The 22,404-nt window shown below is 42.6% G+C and overlaps 2 protein-coding genes across 7 annotated transcripts in view; both read right to left on the bottom strand.

Moving 5' to 3' along the window:
* The window catches only part of tle2a (TLE family member 2, transcriptional corepressor a), a 36,379-nt gene extending 35,089 nt beyond the window's left edge, over positions 1-1,290 (bottom strand). For all 6 annotated transcript variants that reach the window (XM_044044766.1, XM_044044765.1, XM_044044764.1 and 3 more), the window contains exon 1: positions 671-1,290. In XM_044044766.1, coding sequence (XP_043900701.1) covers positions 671-694 — 24 coding nt within the window. In that variant the 5' untranslated portion in view covers positions 695-1,290. The remainder of the gene's footprint in view (positions 1-670) is intronic.
* Positions 1,291-14,649: 13,359 nt separating this feature from the next.
* The window catches only part of plpp2b (phospholipid phosphatase 2b), a 20,347-nt gene continuing 12,592 nt past the window's right edge, over positions 14,650-22,404 (bottom strand). Inside the window, exons 2-6 of the mRNA XM_044044368.1 lie at positions 20,303-20,454; positions 19,828-20,090; positions 19,607-19,664; positions 18,720-18,896; positions 14,650-17,771 (exon numbers count right to left, since the gene is read on the bottom strand). Coding sequence (XP_043900303.1) covers positions 17,613-17,771; positions 18,720-18,896; positions 19,607-19,664; positions 19,828-20,090; positions 20,303-20,454 — 809 coding nt within the window. The 3' untranslated portion in view covers positions 14,650-17,612. The remainder of the gene's footprint in view (positions 17,772-18,719; positions 18,897-19,606; positions 19,665-19,827; positions 20,091-20,302; positions 20,455-22,404) is intronic.

Consider the following 22,404-nt stretch of genomic DNA (forward strand, 5'->3'; position numbering starts at 1 on the left):
GATTTTGGTGTGTTTTTCCAGTCTGTGTAATCAGAGCATGACACACTTTTGTATGATACAACAGAAACAAATAAAAGAAGCAGAAGCAGATTTTTTTTCCTCTTTTTTTGTGAAAACAACGAGTGGCACTTGAGAAGGGCAGACCATTGAGTGATGGTGTCAACAAGGCAAGCTGACTCACTTCCCCTCCTCACAGCAGCCCATGAGGAAGGGACACACACACACACACACACACACACACACATTATCATCATCTGGGTCAACTCATTCTCAACAGAATGGACGTGGAAAGGGGGCTCCATGTTTGTAGCCCAGTGGTGGTGATGGTGGCCACCAAGGACATGAGAGTCTCTCACACTCTCACACACACACACAAAGACACTCAGCAAAGTTTAGCGCTCTGCCTCAATAAAAAGACTGATTGTGTCTGACCTTGTTGAGACAACGATTACAACCGAGCGTGAATAAGAAGACTAATAAGATATGATGGTTCCATCATGAATTCCACACATGAATCCCCCGGAAACACATTTTCTACAAAGCGAAAGACAAACTCACACTTTCTTATTGAGGCGCAAAGCCTACATCGCATCCCCTTTAGTGAGTTTAAAGGTTTGGAGACAATAACACAATGAAACGCGAGTGCCCTGTTACAATGTAGCCTACTTACCGATGGTCGGTTTTGAGGAAACATAGTCGCCGCCGACTTGTGCGTCTCCGTGTAAGCTTTCTCCTATTTCTCTTCGTCTTCTTTCTCCCCCTTTTGAGGCGGAAAGCTTCGTGAGGAACTGCGAGCAGCCGAGGTGCTATTGTTGGTCTCAGAGAGGCATTTGGCCTGGTTTCAACGGCACTGGCAAGGCTAGTCTCGGCTCGCTCATTCCTCGCTTCAAGACTCCTTTGTTCTGGGGTTATATCTCCAGTCCCACACCGCAGCGCACTCGACGCTTAGTGAGGACGCGGAGAGGAGGAACACCCGGCACAGGGGAGCGCTCCCTCTCTTTCCTTCTCTCTCTCTCTCTCTCTCTCTCTCCTTCTCTCTCTCTTGCGAGACTTCAACTTCGCACTCCCAGCTATCACAATGTCGCAGTCGGTTTCCCTCTCTGACGGGCGAAGGAGTAGGAGGAGGGTTAATGTGGTTTTCCTTGTGGCTTCGGAAGACGACCACACCACCAGCTCAGTCAATGCAGCCGCAGCCTCTTTTGTTTCCCTCGTTGGCCTGCACTCTTTTTCACACAACACTCCCAGTGCCTCACTTCTTCTCCCTCTCCCCCTTCTCTCTGTGATCCTCAATGGGACATAACATATGAGTAGCTTTCTTTAAAAGGAGTGGGGGGAGACCTAAAGACACGGTTTACTGCCCACCCCCACCCTCCGACCCACACACACACACACAGAGGGAAAAACATATTTTTAATCACAAACCCGGCCGGTGCCGAACGGTTCATTTAAATAATAATAATGACAATAATAATTGTCGTGCAATCACACAGGGTTGTTCTTCGAACAGTCTCGTGTCATTTGCAAAGAAACCTTTGCTGTTTATTTATCACGTAACTGTGCTGAAATATATTCACATACTTAAGATTTATTCATTATTATTATTATTGTTATTATTTGACGGTTTTTAAGTGTAAGAGAATAATCTCAAGATTATATATATAAAAAAACGAGGTTCTCAGGAATTGTTCAGTGATTGAATAAAATCTCCACGTGGGGCTCAGCTTGTGCACAATAAACACTGGTAAAATGAGCCAATGAGCGTGGAGGATGCCCACGTGGGCCATGCTGACCGGCTGCTGATTGGTGGGTGAAGGTAGCTCAATACTCTGCACGTCAATCAAAGGCAGGCTAGTGCAGCTCAGTGAGGGTTAACCCTTTCCTGGCATTTAGGGAGTGATTGAGGAAGGGTGTGTGGTGGTGGTATCAAGATTCAGTGGTTTTCCCTTTTCTCCCCACAAATCGTCAGCATGTGTTCAGAATTCTCACATTTGCCTCATTTCGTCCTTGTCCTCGTGGAGACGAACACATGTTGCTCTAATTTCACCATCATCACCCCCATTTTTTTGGTTCCACTCTATCCAAAAATGTGCCATGGCCACAGTGAACTGACCAAAAGAGCAAACACCACTGAGACCATGAACCAAAACAACACCGATGATGTTCCCACACGTGCAAGGCTTTCACGAGGAATGTGTGCATTAGCTGTTAACCCAGGACAGGAAACTTATTGTGGAGATGCAGCGAGGAATGGTGGAAAAAAATTGGTATTCTCGAGGCACAGCCCCTTTAGCAGGGCTCATAATTAGAGAGAGAGATATTGAAAAAGCAATTTCTGACAGTGGAAATCACAACCTGCCAGAGGTGGAGTTGGAAAATATAGATGTGTGTGTGTGTGTGTGTGTGTGTGTGTGAGAGAGAGAGAGAGGGAAAGGCAAAGGGGAGGGAGGGAGAGGTGGTGGGAGGAGGAAGAGAATAAAGGATGAAGGACAGCAGGGGATGCTTAGAAAGAGGAGCCAGTAGGAGGGTTAGAGATTGAAAGAGAGGGAGAGTGCACACGGGTGATGAAAAAAAAAGAAGCTTGTGTGTGTGTGTGTGTGTGTGCATGGCTCGTTTATGTGTGTGCGTTGAGCAGACAAGTGGGGGAATGAAAAAGGAGAGGAGGGTAAGGGAAGCATGCAGGGAGAGTGGCAAGGAAAGGAGGGGGAAAAAGAGAGAGAAAGAGAAAGAAAAATTTTATTGCCATTTTCTCCCCATGAATTTTAATGCACAGCACTGGCCTCTCTCTCTCTCTCTCTCCCGCTCTCTCTCTCTCGCTCTTTCTCCCTCTCTCCCTCTTTCTCACTCTTAGATTCTGGGATCACATTTATTAGAAAAAAAAAGTCATGAGAAATGCAGTGCTTTGCAGTCTGCTGCTGCATGGGGAGATGTTTCATGATGGCGTGTGTGTGTGTGTGTGTGTGTGTGTGTGTGTGTGTTTTAGGGGTTATTACTGGGCTGGGATAGGAGGCAGGGGGTTGCACAGGATGTATGAGTCTGTGTTGTGTATACTGGGGGGAGGCATAATAATATAGATGATAGAAAATGATAAGTGAAGGACACATATTATTGCTATTGGCAGGTCAGATGAAGGAGTAAACTAGGTTTGTGTGTGTGTGTGTGTGTGTATTGGCCGAGCTCCAGTGATTAAATACACCGGGCCCATCGAGCCCGTCTCTCCTCAACCGTGGCTCAGAGCAACAGAACATCAAAGTGGCCCCACAGCCCACAGCGGCAGAGGACACAATGCTCATAACGCTTATGGCCTGAGCTTGTCCGTGTGACGTTTTGAATAAATAATTCCGTCAAACTCAAATATATGCCGAGTGAAAGTAAACACATGCTCTCCATGCACTTTTCTGAAAAAAACACATAGCAGCGGAAAGCGCCCGAGGGAGCAGCCGCATCACTCGCTCATCGCAACTTCAGGCAAAGAAAAAGGAAAGAAAGAGAGCAGTACTGTACATAGAGTGGGCAAATTATCACAGAGCAGGAGGGGGGGGGGTGTTTAACAAAGTAATGAAAACAAGTTTACTTTCCATGCAACTTTAGAGACTATGTCATTCCTTTATGGTTCCCAGCAGCAATATCAGTGTCAAACTGTGTGTGATACCCCAATAACAAATGATGCCCCAATAACACTGGACCAGGTCTGCTGGAGAGACATCCTGTCGAGACAATAAGCCATCAAGTCTTACACTTTTTCTTTTGTTTACTGGAAGGCAGAGCAGTTATTACAGTGTTTTTGCTTGGATCAATAAGCTTCACCTGTCTGATGCATTCTCCCCCATAGTTCCAGGCACCTGTGGGAAAATTAAAGCCCATTCAAAAGCTCCATCGCAAAGTCCATTTACATACAGTATAAAACAAACTGAAGAGCTGAAGTGTTTCTTTGCCCATCGCTGTTGTATGGTCAAGGACAAATATCCACTCTCTCTATTAGACACTGATTCACAGTCACACGGCTTCATACATACAGCTGCATGTACTATGCACATACTGTATGTCGTGCCCAGAACATGCATAGGACTGACAGGCATTCACTCATCCAAAACAAGCATGGCAGACGGCTCACCAAGTAATATCAACGCCTGCTTGCTCCTATGATATATATTAATGTTTGCCACCTAATGCTGCCATTAGATAGCCTTTTCCAGTTGGAAAAGCACGTTTGTAAACCACTCACTCTCCCACACCAAAGTCCAAAGACAAAATCAAAACCCAGGAGCTGCTGCTTTACTGCTGCTTCATTTGATAACTTTGTGTCACTTAGGTAAATCCGAACAAAGGATTTCAAACACCAAAGCCAGCAGTGCATTAATTATTCATGTGTGTCGTGATGTAAAATCGTTGATTTTCCCTATGGACTTTTACAAACTTCAGTTTCCAGCTATGAAAGGTTGTCTACCTGTGAGAAAGGTGTCAGACATTCTGGAGATATCGTAGACTTAAGCAGGTGCAAATTGTTTTGGTGAGCCTTTTTGGCTAAATTCAGTTTTTCCTTCTGTCCATGTTATCTGAGAGGTCAAAGGTCAATACCTTATGCAACCATATATGAAAATACCACAACTATCCCTTTAAATGCTGTGCCTATGCATTTATTTTGCACCACGTTTGGCATTTTCTCTTTTATTCCCTGTCATGCACAATAGTTCAACTTTCTTTTTTTTTTTTACATTTAAAGCATATCATTTTAAAAACCATTAATGTTTCATCTTTAACCACCGAGTGTTGAAAGAGTGGATTTTCATTTTATTCAACTTAACTCAGCTCAACAGCAGATTGAGCCCTCTACAGAAAAACTACATCCCATGGGAAGAAAAGATGACAGTGGAGGAAGATACTTTGGTTGGGGTAGTAATCCTTTGGTTTTTGCGGTGTCCCCACCCTCCCCGGCCCCAACAGCCTCTCCCCATGGCTTTCAGATAGCACTGAGTCTGGCTCCTGCCCAGCGTGGGCTTGAGTGACATGAAGACAAGGCCCCCTCGCCCCCCACCCCCTCCCACTCCAGACCCCAAAGCCTCCTCCATCCCCCCAAGCACTGGCCCACTTTGCCCCCACCCTCTCTGTCCCTCATCAGACAAGCTGGGTGTCAGCACAGAGACAGCACCGTGATTTATTGGTCTCCACTCCTCTGGGACACCACCCCTCAACACACACGCACACACACACACAATCAACCCCTCCCTCTCCCCTCACTCCCCCACCTCCCTGCCCCGCCCCCAACCCTCCATCCATCCCTCCATCCCCTCCCCTTCTGTCCTCTCCTGCTGCAAGGCCCCTGGGGAAAGAAGGAGTAATGACCCACATCAGCAGCAGCTATGCTCACATGCACACATGTAGAAGTGTTGCACACGCACACACGCACACACACACACACCAACACCTCCTCGCCTCCTTGCAGGCGGATACAAATAAATACTCTCTGTGACACACATATGCACACGTATGCACATAAAACAGACGCTGACACATTTACGCTCACAGGCATGTGTATCTGGGAACTCGAGAATGCCAGTGCCATGGTGTAACATTGTTTCCTCCACTAAAAAAAAAAAACTCATCCAGCCTTTGGACCACATAGCACAAGACTGAAGACATCAACACAGTTAATTACCCACTGCTATGATATTTGCTAAATAGCTCTTTCTTTTCAGGAGAAAGGACATTGTTTTCATCACAGCACGCTGTAACCCAAGGAAAAGGGAATGTTCACCTCTTTGTGTGTGGAATTTTCTTCTTGATAACACAGAACAATGGGGCGATTTGTATCCCTGCACAGTGAAGAGGAATAAGATCTCCTTTTGACTATCTAGGTTGCACAATATGGTCATGGGATCCACAACGGTACTAAATGTACACTGAGGTGATGATGAGGCAAGCAGACTCTTTTTTTTTTTTTAACAGTCAGTAAATTTTTTTCCACACATCATCTTCTTATGTGGAAACCAATCAATAAATAAAAAAATAAGTCAAGAGAATTCCTGAACAAGGTCAAGGTCAACAACGTTTTTTTTTTTTTTTTTTTAAAGGGCCGAGTGACTAAAGAGTTTCTTTTCAGGAGGTGATTTTGAGTTCCGGCTGTCGATCCACGCCGAGTGGAGAGTGAAGCGGTTAAATCCGAGTATTGACTTGCAAATGCTACTGACAGCACTTTGCATGTGCTGTCACCCATCTCACGCAGCAGAGTGATGCACTCTTGCAAAAAAGTGTGCAGTCATTGCCACAGTATTTCTCCTTCACATGAGTGCCGGCAGGCCGCTGGAGCACAAGTGAGGTGTTAATGAGTACGTTTAAGCCTTTTAAACGGGGAGGGCAACGTGTACATGTATTTTATATACAGTAGAAAGGAGAACAAGGCATGTGATAGGCTCGGGAGTGAAAACACGTTTTGCATGTTTGTAGAAGTTGAGCCTAAATGCATCATTAAACATGGCGTGTATTACAGAGTAAGCATAATATGTGAATTTTAAAACCCCCCAGACAAATCACTAGGATTATTGACCTTTATTTTAAAAAGAATGCGTAGTACAGATTATTAAAAAGCCCTAAGCTAAAATAATAATAATGTAATTACTCCGTTGTTGCTGGAAAAGCAAACTTCACATGACATGGTGCAATCAAGTGATACCTGCCTCAAGGACAAACTCCCATCATCCAAAGTCTCATGAGAGAGAACAAGTGTATCAGTCCACTTACAGGCGCAGAGCTGGAACCCTGCATTATAGTTCCACCTGCTGTCCAACTGCAGTACTGCAGCCACATCGAACCCAGTGAACAGGATACAATACAGATGTGCGTATGTATGTATGTATGTATGTATGTATTTTGTTGTTTGTTGTCATTCATTTGAGGTCAACTCTGCATAATCAATACAGGTGATCGATTACAGACGTTGACTGGAGGTGAATGTGTGAACTTCAAAAAGCAGTAATTGAAAATGTAAATCAAGAAAGACATATATATGGGGGAAAGAGCAGTGACAAGAATAAGTATTTACATTTAAAAAAAAAAAAAACTTTGTTTAGCTGATAGAGATGCTGAATTGATGTAGTTACCATAGCAACAGACTGCAATAATACACTTCTACCACATGGTGTCGCCGCTGTAAAGCTGCACCTTCACTTCACCCACATAAGAGTTACATATATAGTTAATCAATTCATAAACAAAATTCAAATCACCCCTTTCATTCAGGTTGGTCAACTCATGATGGAAATTATAGGCCCTTAAGCACTTGCTTGATTACCTTATTTACTTTGAGTGAGATTGTTAAAATGTTTTTTTTTTTTTTTTGATTATAAAGTATTTAATTTGCATTTAAATTCACCTGCCTCAGTATAAACATTAAATTATAACAAATCATTAGGCAGTAGACACCGCGCTCCTTGCCGCGAATGTTAATATTACAAATATAATATAATACTGATTTTAACATCACATATTCATGCTAACAGTTGAAAACATATCCCAGTAAACCTGCGGTGACTTTTGAAATTTAAAGCCATTAAAGTGAAACCAGGAATAAATTGTATTTTTTAGAGAAACGTGTAAAAACGTTAGGTTATGTATGCCCTTTGTTAATGTCACAATTCATTCACTATATCTATATTCATCATGGCTATGGCTGTGGATGAATAACCACATGAAATGGTGTCAAAACAAGTTATGTTCAACAAAACACTTTGAACCGTTTCTCATCTTCAAACTACCAAATCAGTTCTCTCTGAAAAATGTACTCACATCAGGACTATTCCATGACAAAGTCGCATTTTCAAACCAAGAAATTTAGCTGGACCAGACATTTCCTGCAGCCAGTAAGCAGCAGGTGAGGACACATTTAGAAAGTGCGTCAAAAAGTGCATTCAAAACATAATAAAAGAACATGCAAAACAACTATTTTGGTTGCATGAAATCAAAGTGGTGCACAATATTAGCATTTGTTTCTCTTTGAAATAAGGTAAACACATGTGATATAAGACCCACAAACAACTAACAGTGCCTTTAACAGAAAACTATCAATGCTATCAAGCCTGTCAGACTACAGTAGGAATGTATGTAGGAATCAAAAGTGTTGTTTTTTCTAGTGTTTCTGGTGGAACCACAGGCTGGACCACTATGACGTTGGCTATGGGCCGCATGTGGCCCACGGGCCACCATTTGAATAAGCTGGGCCTATACGATATGGAAATAATCATGTCATTTTATAGGGTTTTGTATTAAAACATTTTTAGAAACTGTAATAGAGAAACTTGAAAGCCCATTATGTTAAGGTGGCATGAAACTGTAAGTAAAGAACTGTAAAAAATAAAGTAATCAAGAATAATCGAGTTCCTTCTGACACCATAATGTCCACCTGCAAAATCCCATTATTCCTACATTATCAATCATATATATACTAAATTATTTACCATGTTAAGTTTAAGGCAAATTCAATTTCTTGGTCTTGGCATTTTCCCTCCAACTCTCTCTCTTGCCAACACTCATCCATCTTTAGGAGATTGTTGAATTTTGAGATTATGAACCACGTTCTCCTTCTCTTTCTTGGCCGGCACGCATCCACACTAACATTTTCCCTTCTTTCATTCGCTACCGCCTCTCGCTCTGCACATTCTGGCACGAGAAGGCATCTTGTATTTTCCAGAGGAGGCCAGCTGGCTGTTGAGCAGACCCAGGCCTCCCACTTCCCCTTGAGGGCCTTCTCTCTCTCTCTCTCTGCTGCAGCTTCATTGGCAACAGCTACACTTAAAAATATATCTTACCTAAATCGTGAATAAGATCGAAGTTAAATTATTATTTGAAGACAGAAACAAATGATGTCTGATGTCAAATTGTTGTAAACTGAGTCCTGATTGTACTTTTGGCATCCATGTAATAATAGGTATAGTATTGTTGAAGAGAATCCAACTGGTGTATATAGTAGAAACAAAATATAGTGGCCTAGAGCAGTTTCCCGCAGCGCTCGGGCTGTATTGTCAACAGAAATCTATGTTACTACAAGACCACATTTGGAGCAATAATGTAAACGACAGTGTTAAAGGACGGGCACCACGCTCAGGGTGCGGGACTGTACAGCTGATTTAGTGACTAATTAAAATGTTAAGTTTGGGTTCCACAAAAATGTAGTTAAAGTGTCATTTAACATAATATGCTGGTATTTGTGGATTTCCATCATTACACTGCTGATAGGTTCAATACACACACACGTTATGTGTAAGACAACACACAGCTTTCTGCAATCTTAACCCTTAGAACACAGAGCATTCCGGCTGCTTTTATCCATTACTATGTTAGTGTCTTATATGAGTGACACTATATTATATGAGTGTCTTATATCCTTCTTTTCAGCACAACCTATGTATATATATATATATATATATATATATATATATATATATATATATATATACATATACATATACATATATATATATTTCCAACAACACACCTGAGGAATGAGTTGTCTATTCTGTCTATTCTGTCACTTCTGCACAATTATAATACATAAATAAAGTTCTATTCCATTCGTGTTACTTTTTATCACGACGACAAATGTGATATAAAAGGAATCATAACTTTGACTCAACAACACAGAAGAAGACGGAATAACCCTGCATTTTTAAAGCTCGCAGGGTGCACCTGTGGCTCAGATCTGTGCCTCGTGAGCACTAAGGGTTAACCCTTAGTTGCCCCTTTACCTATATATTTATTTATCTATTATCTATTATTTCTCAGTGGCATGCAAACACTGATTTTTGAGAGACTTTTGCAGAACGGCATGCCTTGATATAAAAATACGTCTGGATATTTAATTTTTAGACACCGTTATAATACATTTCCTTCAAGTTTACATTGTCCGAATGAATATTTTTTTTCAATTTCAATCTTTGAAAACTGTTTGACCGCTGTTTTTGTGTGTGTGACACTGAGCTAAATCAAACAAATTCAATCCAAGTGAAAATGAAAAGAAGATCATCAGATTGCCGACGTTGTGCTGGAAAAAAAAGGATATAAGACACTTTATATTACACACATATTCTTATAGCCTCTATACTTTCAACACAGTATGGGGAAAAAAAAGCTCTGTGTTCTGTGTTAACCTGGAAACACAAATATAACAGCATTATTAAAAGTGTGTTTGGGATAAAAGCTGTAACATAACTGTGGAATGGACTCACCCGTTCCTGTCTGATGAGACGGGTGGTCTCTGCACAACAAGTCCATGTTAGGCACTCATGACACCTTATTAAGTGGCAGGAGTGGCACTCGGTGTGTGGTCTCCTGCTGTTGTAGCACATCTGCTTCAAGGTCCATCGTGGTTGTTTGAGTTACGATTGCTTTTCTATCATTTTGAATGAACTTGGCCGTTTTCCTCTGAAGGCATTTTCATCCAGAGAACATCGCTGGGTATTTTCTCTTTCTCAGATATTTTCTCTGTAAACCCTGGAGACGACTGTGCCTGAAACTAAATCTGAGTAGTTTGAATATGGCAGCGACCATAGCCAAGGCCACTTAAATCAGCTTTTTTTGTGTGTGTGTGTGGAAGTGGGAACTTCATCAGGTCGTCTTGACCATGTCCTTGTGTGAATTGTTGGGTTTCTCTGCTCTCGTTGATGTTGTCTATGTACAGCGCCTTGAGATAATGTGTGTTGTGATTCGGCGCTAAACAATGAAAATTGAATTGAATTGTAGGAGCTGCTGCCATGTGATTGACAGCTGTTCCCAATAAAGTGGCTTATTTCAAATGTGTATCGCCTGTATTGTGTTCACACAGAAGCAACTTTCCAACTTTCCCCATTCTTATGCATTATTAATACAGCCAGAATTCATCCACGTGGCTTTGACTACACATTGCTGTTCCCTTTGGTGTGACATCATTCTAGCCTGAAGCAGGAGCACGGGCCATTTCACAACAGAGGCCCTTCACACACACACACACACACGCACATCCTACAGCAATGTAGCTAAAGTCTGTTTACTTCTCTGTGTCACTACTATTCCACAGCAGGACACGTTTTCCCCTCGACCATAAATCTATAAAGTTTGCATGACTTGCTGAGCAGAAGGGCGAATGACGTGTGTGTGTGTGTGTGTGTGTCAATATATAAATGTATAAATCCCTCTTCAGGGTCTCTGGTGGTAGTGGTGAGGATGGCTAGCTGCCAGATAACCTGCTTTAGCTCTTTTTCTCTTTCTGTTTGCCTTGCTCCCAAGGCCGTGCAAAAGAAATGTGCCATTATCCACACGGCCCTGACAGCTGGGCGCTGAGCGCAGAGTCACAGTCCAAGACAATATGCAAAGGCCAAGAGACAGAGCTGTAGACGAGAGAGCTGGTGAATGTGAACGTTCGTCCTTCACATGAGGTCCCAGTCCTGGCTGACACAAGGCATAAGACGCTGGAGAGGTTGCCAGTCCATCGCAGGGTCAACACACAGAGACGAACAGCCTTTCACTCTCACATTCACACTTACGGTGTCAAACTCATTTTTGCTCAGGGGCCACATACAGCACAATTTGATCTCAAGGGGGCTGGACCAGTAAAAATAGTAAAATAATGGCATAATAACCTATGAACAACAAGAACCCCTTTGTTTTTTTCTCCATTGTTTTACATTTACCGAAGGATAATTTTACAAAACATGACATTTCTTGAGAAATATAAGTGCAATTTCAACAATATCATGCCTAAATTTACTATTTACACAACACACTGGATCTATAAAGGCACAAACATTTAGTCACGGGTATCTGGAGCATTTGACGTTATGTTTAGATTAGTGTGAAATTTTAACAAATTCATCCTGTGGGCCGATTGGACCCTCTGGCGGGCCGGTTCTGGCCCCTGGGCCGTATGTTTGACACCCCTGGTCTAGAGTGTCCAATTAAACCCAGCATGCTTTTGGACTGTGGGAGGAAACTGGAGAAACCAGACAACCAACGCAAACACAAGGAGAACATGCAAACTCCATGTAGAAAGGCCCTCGTCTGGACCAGGTCACGAACCTGGGTCTTTTAGCTGCAAGGCAACGGTGGCGGCCACTACACGGGGGTACACCCTGGACAGTTTGCCAGTTCATCACAGGGACACAAGAGACAAACAACCATCCACTCTCACAATCACATCTACGGTCAATTGAGAGTGCCCGGTGTACCTCATCCCCATATTGCATGTTTTTGGACTGTGGGAGGAAACCAGAGAAAACCCCCCCCTCCCACACACACACACACACACAGAGAACACGCAAACTCCATGCAGAAGGGCCCTTATTCTGATCAGGTTGCGAACCACTACACCAACCATGCGGATATAAGAAACCAGACTCGCACTAGCAAGAACGACATCCACACGTAAGGACATGGGTTTGACCCCCAGCTCCAGTGCAGTAGTGTGTACTGTAACATCATACACGTGTGCTGTATGAACGTGTGAGTGAATGTGTGTGGTCATCAAGAGAAGAAAAATGCTATGTAAATACAGCCCATTTACTATCCTGAGGTTAATCAATAGTAGCTGCCTTATTGATATGCAGCCTGTGCGATTAACACGTTGAACCTCAGCAGTTACTACAGCAGAAATGATGACACTGTGTCATAAATGTATTCCCTCAGCACATAAAGGTCAGGGTAGACCGTTTCTTGGATTCAGGGTTTGTGGGTTTCAAACTATTATTCAAATTACACAAGGCCGTGACATTGGCTGATGAAGCTGCATTAATAGCATGGGGTTGTTGTGCGTGTGTGTGTGTGTGTGTGAGTACGTGTGGAAGAGAGAGTTGGTTAATTAATGTGTTGTTTTGGCAGAAACAATCCTTTTGGCTGTGGAGCACTGTTGTCTGTAACAGGAGGAGAAAAACAACAGACGAGCTGCACATTTCTGGAGGCATTTTAATTGCTAGAATACAGTGCCAAGCTAAAAATGTCTCCGCTGGCCTGTAACATGAGAAAGTAAGAGAAGTTAGTTCATGTAACACCTCTGAATCAACGGTGGAGCGCACTTTTAATTCTCTAACTGTTCTCAAACACGTACACACACAAACACACACAGGGTGACTTTTACTGTTATTTATGTTTATGTTGAAGGAAATCTTCTTTACATGGAAACAAAGCTTCTCATGTAAAGGTCACCACTCTGGGATTAGACTTCCATTCTCCTGGCCCTGTGCTTAACCAAAGGCTGCACTGGATGTCCAAGTGATGCTCAGAAGGGTCAGTGGTTTCCTGTGCAGCAGCACTGACCTCTCCGTGTCGGTCACAGTGGGTGTGTGACCGTGGAGCACTACAGTATAAGTGACTTTCACAGAGGCAGGTTCTCCAAGAGCTGAAAATGGGGGCGTAAACCGTTCCAACTGAACGAAGACCACAAACGCAGTCAACTTATGTTCATGCCAACTTCAGTCTTATCTTTCCTACACATTGGGAAAAACAAAAAGAGACATCTGGCAACATCTGTGCAAATGCAAATAAGATCCACAGAAGCAACTCCATCCCATATTTATGCTTTGTTTCTGTTTCTGGTTGTGAAATTCCATCTTAAAACTATACGGCCGTCGCCCACAGGGACGCTGGCCAGAGTGAGCCGAGTATATAACATCCAGCGTCATCCTCTGTACCGCAACAGCAAAACACTGGCGCGCAGCCATGTCTTTTCTGTCATACTTTACTGCTTCCTGTGCTGAGGTTTTCCCAAAACCACTTATCTCGAGAGCCACTTCTCACCAGGCTGCCGGTCATTTACGGAATCCCATCCCTGTGGACGGGACCGTTTGGGGTTTGTGTCGGTTTCTAAGGAATAATCAATTTGCTGTGTTTGTGTTGACACTTTTCCAGTTATTTATTCCAAGGTTGTGTCTTGATTTTCAACATACTGATGGTGTCCAGAGTCAGGTAGAGTAGACCTCATGTGCCTTTTAGATGGATAACAACCACAGGCAGACATGTTGTTCAATAAGCTCAGTGACGCCCTGGTTACTATGGAGACCGCACTATTATATAATACAGTAATATATTCAGTGAGGGTGTTTAATGCACCTCTGGGGAAAATGAAATAGCCACTAACTCATATATTGTAAATCACTCTGACTGAGAAGCTTAATGAGTAATTATGTAAATAAAATGGTTATACTAATGAATGTTCATGAATGTTTTTTTCACCACAGCGAAAATCAAAAAAAACAAACAAAAAAAACACATTATATGCACAACTTTGACAACGTGAGCGAGTGCGATCGTTTTAAATGTGGGACGACAGTGGTTTTCAATGCGACTGCCAACGAAACACCCACAGATGTCCCCATGCGCCCAGTGTTTATTTTGTTATAAATATATGTGTTTATTTTTGTGGCGCGCTCCATTCTCCAGCCTGAGTGCACTGAGGCACCATGGGAGCCCTGATTAACCCCTGCCGATCCATCCATGACAGCACAGCAGGCGCCTCCGCTAGTTCAGTTCAAATGAAATCAAGCCATGAAGGGAAGGATTTCCTTTTTAAAAAGGGGCATATTTATTTTTTTCAAGCCATATTTTATCATGGGAAATATATATAATCAGATAAATAAAATAACACAGGAGATGAGAGGGGGGGGGAAAAATAATACATTAAATCAAAATGATAAATCTGGTTGTGGATTATATCTTTATTTAAAATTCTCTGATTTAAAGATGATAGATATAATCTATACACAAAAGCGAACACGGCATGAAACATCGCCAACAAGCTGAAATTTGAAAAAAAACAAAAAACAACAAAAAAAAACAATTGGCCGACCAGTGCCCATTCTGAAGCACTAATCAGGTAAAACACATGGAGCCACATTACCAGCTGAGAACCTCGGTTTCTGCAAAAGCTAAAGGGGTAATGAAAATGCTGTGACATTCCTACTTCCTCCTCATTTTGGTTATTAGTCTGGCTGCAGTAATGCACAGATGATTTAGATGAAGGGGGCATGGGAGGGAGCCTGCACAGCACTTCACCCCAACCACTTCCAGATGTTTCAAATCTGCTTCAAATGTGTGAATGCAGCCAGAGACCAAGGTTTACCATGGGATACCCCACACCCCAAAGCCGCCTTTTCCCAGAACCGAGCTCACCTTTAGGGCCTCACAATGACTATCAGGTGAGACTCCCTCCATCCTCACGTCTCTGCCCTGCGTCAATCCGTCTCTCCAGAATACTGCATGCCGTACAAGGACTCATTCACAATCTAACCCCATCTATCAACACGGGAAGGAAAAAGGGAGCATTGAACATTCTTTGAAGTGGGAATGGAGCCGTGTTACAGCTTGAAAAAAGCGCAGTTGGATATGTAACCAATTATCATTACAACATCCCTTTAAAGGCCACGCAGAGGCATCTGGCTTATGTTTAGACGTGGAATTGGATCCTTTTGTGTGGTAACCCCACTGGGGACCAGTCTGTGAAGGCACAGGCCACAAGCTCACTGTACAGGTGAATTAAAAATGTACCAAACACAGACACACACACACACAAGCATATGTACATCCTTCACAGAGCATGATAGTCTCGTAGAATTAGTAGTATTTGTGGCTCATAGTGGCAAGCAGGGGTGATTGCACAATAACCTTAACAGCGCTGGCAATTCCAACCTTATTAAGTTTAATAATAATTAAAAAAAAGAAGAAAGAAAGTCTACGCATTTAAAATAAATTAAAACCCCATTTTCAAAATGGTTGTCTCATCCTCCTTCAATCACTGTTTTTCTGCAGAGAAGTTATATAAAAACACAATCAGACAGAGGGAACAATAACAGGCAAATTTGTTAAAACGCTATTATGATTGGCAATATCGTAGTGGTTTGATGCATGCAGTTCACCAGTACTCAAATCATCCGCATCAATGATTTCTACCTCTGCAGTCCATTACACACAAGGGAAATATGAAGGAATCATAAAACCCAAAATTGACATTAAACTTTATACATTTTAGAAAAGCGCGACTACTGATGAGGGTGAATCTGAACTAGTCGGTACATACAGTGACCGGTGAAAGACTTATGTGTCCTAACAAGGATAAAACAATCTGCTTAGAGTGGTACAAGTGAATCAGACTCAACAATGGATCACTTGACAACAGCACGCGCGCATAATCACCTCAAAACATCTGACGTGTCAGTGTCAAATCAAAGATTTCTCTGCAGCATAAGCTTGTCACGTTCTGTCAGCTCCTGTAACTGTGAATGTCCTGGTCTGGCGTTTTCATTCCGTGAGCTTGTCCACTGTGAACCTTTGTCAACAACATGCAGATTTAATTTTTTGTCAGTTTTCCTGGTGTGGAACCAAGGTTAAGGTGCTCTAAAATTAAATCCATTTACTTCTAGACAATTAAAAACATAAAAAAAAGATGAAGCTCCAGCAATACAGTCGATATTAAAGTAGATATATACATATATAAATACTATATGTATATATATATATATATGTATATATATATATATATATATATACACACATATATATATATATAAATATAAATATATATATATATACGGCTTTTTAAGGCACTACCAAAATCCAACAGAGTGGAACAATTCGGTTTGGTACAGTATAGTACATATTTCCTTGTATTTCCATTAGTACTAAAATAACCGGCCCCAATGGTTCCATTTTTTGGCACCCGTCCCTTGGGGTACCAGAGAATAATGGTACTGAAGACCAGCTGATTGGGCGAAACCGTCTGCAGTCTTCTCTCAAACAAAGATTGACGTGTTGGTCACAGAGTTAGAAAGAAAAATAAAGCTGCTGGATGTCCTCCATTGTTGTCAGCTGCTGTGTCGCATTCGATGTCGTCGCACCGTCGAAACACAAGCCTGACCCGACCTGTACCAAACCGAACTGTACCAGTTTAATTTTAAAATGTGTGTTTAAGTGGGTGAAACTTGAACCAAGTCAGTTGGTGTTGGTGGCGAGGAGAGATTATCAGACTTACATTCGTTGGAAGAGCAGTAATTAGCAGACCTGTGTGTGTGTCCCTGCACTTAACAGGGCAAAAGTACTGTAGTTTTGCAGATTTTCCCTAAATGCAGATTTAAGCAAATACGCTTTAACATCGATAACGATGTCGTACAAACAACGTGCTCCGTTCTCTCTTACAGGAGAAGAGGAGGTCATCATGGTGTCTTTTTAAGAGGGGGGGTCCAGGACCTGGCCCCCTCAGTCAGTCCAGTGGTTGGGGAGCAGGTGGGGTGTGAGTGGTTGACACATAAAAAAGGGGGAGCGCCGGGGGCTTAAAGGCTGCACGCTGGTGCCAATCTCAGCTGACATAGGGCGAAACGCAGGGGGGGTCACACCCTGGACGGGTCACCAGTCCATCACAGGGACACATGTAGAGACAAACAACCATTCACTCTCACACTCAGACTGGAACTCATGCAGCCAAAATTGAACATTTCGGCCATATAACTTTCTAGATTACATGGAGCCTACAGCGTCAGGACTGCAGGTGACTCTTTACTGTCAAAGTGCACATGCACGATAAAGGCTGAGGCCTCTGAGGTGGATCCCGCCACGCAGGTTTGGGGTCTGCAGGCCGCAGAACTTTCTTCCCCAGCGTCCGCCGCCGATCACACAGGGCCGGGATTGTGGTGATAGTTGTAATGGTTGGTGTGCTCAGAGTCTGTCATCTGCAGGCTGGGTTTCCTCTCCGGCTCCTCACTATCCACTGGCTCTGGCCTGGTGCAGCGTGGAGGACGCTTTTTAAAGAAGTCGGACACAAAGCGCACCTGCACAGGAGAGGAGAGGAGAGGAGAGGAGAGGAGAGGAGAGGAGAGGAGAGGAGAGGAGAGGAGAGGAGAGGGAGAAGGTAAGTTGTTTTGGTTTTTTTTAAATTGAAGTGTTAAGCATGTGAAGGATACAGGACAAGTCTGGAAACTGTGATTACATACGTCTGGACGGCTCCGTACACAGCTGCTAAGCGACGGGCTAACACTTCCACACACATGCACACTGGAGAGGAGAACACACAGAGAGCGGGCACATCCCCTGTAGGCTATAAAACACTAAGCCCGGGAGGGTCTCTTATTGCACACAGCAATGTGAAGGCCAAGGGCGCGGGTCTACCTCCCAATTAATCATACACCGAGTTGCACACATGCATAAACCCACACTCAACGTAACCAGAATTTCCACAGGGCGGTGATGACAGTGGGTCTATCAAAACAATAAAGAAATCCAGCTGGATGTTATGGAGAGAGTGGACTTATTGCCTGAGAACCTGCCAGTGTAAGTGTGTGGGTTTGTATCAAGTCACACTCGGTTGTCAGACTTCAAACCCTCCGTATTTCCCCCGCCTGCGCCGACTGTTACTGTGGGAGTGAAGTAAAGCTGAAATGTGGATTCATCAGCAGCCGCTCAGCTTTGAAGCTAGTATCGCTGACAGTAGGATTTGCCACTAAATGTCATTCTTGTGATCCCACCCATGTTTGCTCTCCTTTAATGCCTCAAACCACAGGCGCAAGACTCAGAGTTAAGATGTCAACAGGTTTGATGGCTGCCAAAGCTTCACAGAAAGCTAACAATTTAAAAAAAAAAGTTCTTTGTTTGAGCACGTAATGCTGTCATTTTTGAATGAAATAAAAAGATTTTGCTATACACAGTCACTTTAGAGTGGAAGTATGGAGGCGTCATAAAGAAGTTCTTAAATTCCACCAGGGTTTCCCTTGGATACTCACGTTGAGTACAGCGACGAGCGCTCCCTGCAGCAGACCCACCAGAACGTCGCTCCAGTGGTGCTTGTAATCAGAGACTCGGGTGTAACCCACATACACCGCAAAGGCTACCAGGAAGAACTGAATGGTGGGCCGGAGAAGTCTGGCCCACTTCGCCACCAGTCTCGCCTGCACGTAGAGCTGGAGGAGGGAGAGCAGAGGGCGGAAGGGTTTTTTGTTTAACTTAGAATGGATGTTGACAAATGTTCGTTATTTGTTTACATAAAAAAAAAATGAAATTAAGATAAATAGCTTTAAGAACGTCTCTCTATTGCAGAAACAGTAGCCTTCTTTTTAAGTGTTGAGTTTGACTCTCCCTTTTGAACTCCCCCTTTCTTTAGTGGAAAGCAACAGATGCCAACAAATGATGGCCCTGGCAACAACACGGGCTTCTGCTCGGTGACTGTTAAAGATGCAGAATTTTGCATTACACAACATGTTTTTAGCAGCTCGTCGCATTTGCCTGGCAGAAGAGCTGGAGATCTTTGAAATCGAGTTTTCTACGAGCTGTACAACGCTGCTTGACTTGGCCTCACGAAAAACCTGCCGAACTTTTATGAACGACAAACGAGACCAAGAGTAAGAAACTGGATCGGCCGACCTGGAAGAGAGAACACAGCACATGCTCTGCATGTCTCCGGATCATTTCTGTCCCCATTTGTGTCACACATGCTTCAAACTGGGCCTTTTCATCAACTATTCATTCAGCCAGTGAGGAGACATTTATGGCCAATTCATGCCAAGATATTTATTTGCATGGTGATTTTCATTTCCATATTTACTGTACATGGAGATGCTTATTGACATTTGTGTTTAAGAGCCGAGTCGAGGCATGTGTGTGATGTACTTACTGCGAGGAAGAGCATACAGTACATCCCAAAAGAGGAGTGACCGGAGTAGAAGGACAATCTGGAAAAGACGAAGACGAAATGTGACTGAAATCAATTTGATCTTGCGGTATTTCCTTTGTATCATTGTCGTGTAAAACGTCAATGATGTGAATTTAATTCCCTTCTCCTCTGGTGTGTGTTAGTTACGTAAATAGCTCTAGAACACACTCTTCCTCTCCTACCTGGACTCTGTGACGTCCTGTAGTCTGCCGGTGCAGTTGATTACGTGCATGTATCCTGTGCAGGCTTTGGGGGCACATACAGCCATGAAGTTGGGTCTTGGACGGCCGATAGTGAACTTGGCGAGGTCGGTCAGTGATTGGCTGACAGCCGCACCAAACAAGAAGGTGCCCACTACTTTGTAGAGCGCGGCTACATACTGGTTAAAGTCTGAATTAGAGTGGATCCTCTTGCTGTACACCAGGTACGCCTCTCCAGAGGAGATCTGATGAGGAGGAGGAGGAGGAGAACAGTTTGTGACATTGTTAGAACTTACTTAAGCCACTTAAAAACCATTTCATTTAAAAATGAAAGGGGACAAAAAAGATGATTTTTAGATGAGTACAATCATGTCATGTCCAGTGAGAGTATGTGAGATAAAAGGGGAAAAGAAGAAGAAGAAGAAGAGGGGAGATTGACGTTCTGGGGAGAACTTACAATGATGACAGTGCAGGAGATGGTGACGGCTGCCAGCATGTAATGGGTGATGGTGTCTGGTTTTAAGGGGTACCTGATGCTTTCATCGTCACAGTAAACCCCTCTTTGATACGGCTTGAACACAATGGTCAAGATGATGAAGGGCAGCGCCGCTGGAATGAAAACAACACCGAAAGATAACATGAATATTTATGTTTCTCTAACAATACGATGTGTGTTCAAGTGATACATGTCCTCTTCTGGGTCCACATTCAAACGTATAGCTTATAATATCCCATAAATTCAATTCACGGATAACCTGAATACAGTTACTGTAAATAAAATATGGCTGGAACAGTAAAACTAGCACTAAAATACAAAAAAATCATAAACTAAAAATATAATACAACACCATAATAGGAATCAAAGACCAAAACAGAAAAATGCTTGGGAAAACACATTTGTCCATTTTTCTACAGGTTCTTAAACGTGACATAATTTCTTATGTTAGGGAGAAACAATATTTCTCCAAGGATTAAGGATCACTAAAGTGTTTTCTCTCCCCCTCTGGACCTCAAGGTCTAAAATCACAATCATGAAACAACCCACAAAAACACACATACACAATAAAACGGCAGCTGAATGCACAGCAAGGGATTACGAAAATAAACAGTGGAAAAAAGTATTTATGTACATTGGGGCATACGTCAAAAATCACACATTCCACTAAATTAATGCAGACACAACACACACAACTCAGACTGAGTGATGTGGCTGAGTGCAAAAACAGGACCAAATATAGTCTGGTCACGGCTACAAGAGAACACAAATGACGTCCTTGAGAACTTCACAACTATCCATCCCAAAAAAACACCCATGGCTTCAGATATTCAGCTTCATTACAAAATGACATGTTATTTAAAAGCTCTGACTGAAACCAAACACGGCTAATCAAGTCTGCAACAACAGCAAAAAAACGTTTCCAGGAGAACTGAACACTTTTGCTAAAACCTATGACGAGACAATAATGATATTTTATTTTCACTGGCATATACAATAACCTCTCTTCAAGGCCATGATAGGAGGGTTTCATAAGCTACAGTAAGAATTTGCACACCTCAAAAGGCAGAAGTGACTCATCGTAGACTCCGGTGCTAAAAGTAGCGCACTACCATAATTAGTATCTGATTGTTCAGTTAACCAGATTAAGGCTGCAATTACCGGTTAACCTGCCAATTACACTTAATGGCCACTAGCATGCAGTTGTTGTCGTGCATCTGCTTCAAGGTCCTAAGTGTTGTGTGTAAAGATGCATGCGTTGGTTGTGACAAGTAGAGCTGAAACGATTAATCGTTTAATTGATTAATAATTGATAACTAAATGAATCGACAACTGTTTTGATAATCGATTCATCGGTTTGAAGTTTTTTTTCATGATTAAAACGAGATTTCCGATTGTTTAAGCTTCTTAAATGTGAGTATTTTCTTCACTTCTTTGCTCTGGAGAACAAAGAAATCACTAAAAACAAGACATTTGAGAAAATCATCATTTCCCAGTTTGACGAACGCCGATCAACATTTGTTTTCTGATATTTTATGGACCAAGCGATTAATCGAGAAAATAATCGACAGATGAATCAATTATGAAAATAATCGTTAGTTGCCGCTCCAGTGACAAGCGGTCATTTGAGATCCTGTTGTGAGTCACTGTTGCTTTCTATCATTCTGAACCAGTCGGGCCATTCTCCTCTGACCTCTGCCATCAACAAGGCATTTTCAAATCATTCTTTGTAAGCCCTAGAGATGGTTTTCTTAAACTCCCCGAAAATCAGCAATTTCTGAAGAACTCGCACCGACAACCACGACACATTCAAAGTAATTTAAATGTCCTTTCCACCTCATTCTGATTCTCAGTCTGCAGGTCACCTGACCATGTCTACATGCTTAAATGCATGAACAGGTGTACCTATTAATGTGGCCAGTGAGTGTATATTCTTGTTGAGTGAGTATCTTGTCTCGATTTTTACATTAAACGCCAAAGGAAAAGTTTCACAATGTCTTGTTTTGTCAAATCAATCATCCAAATTTGGAAAATCTTGATTTCTAAATACAGAGTCCCTCAAT

This window comes from Solea senegalensis, linkage group LG14 (genome assembly GCF_019176455.1).
Source record: "Solea senegalensis isolate Sse05_10M linkage group LG14, IFAPA_SoseM_1, whole genome shotgun sequence".
Lineage (NCBI taxonomy): Eukaryota > Metazoa > Chordata > Actinopteri > Pleuronectiformes > Soleidae > Solea > Solea senegalensis.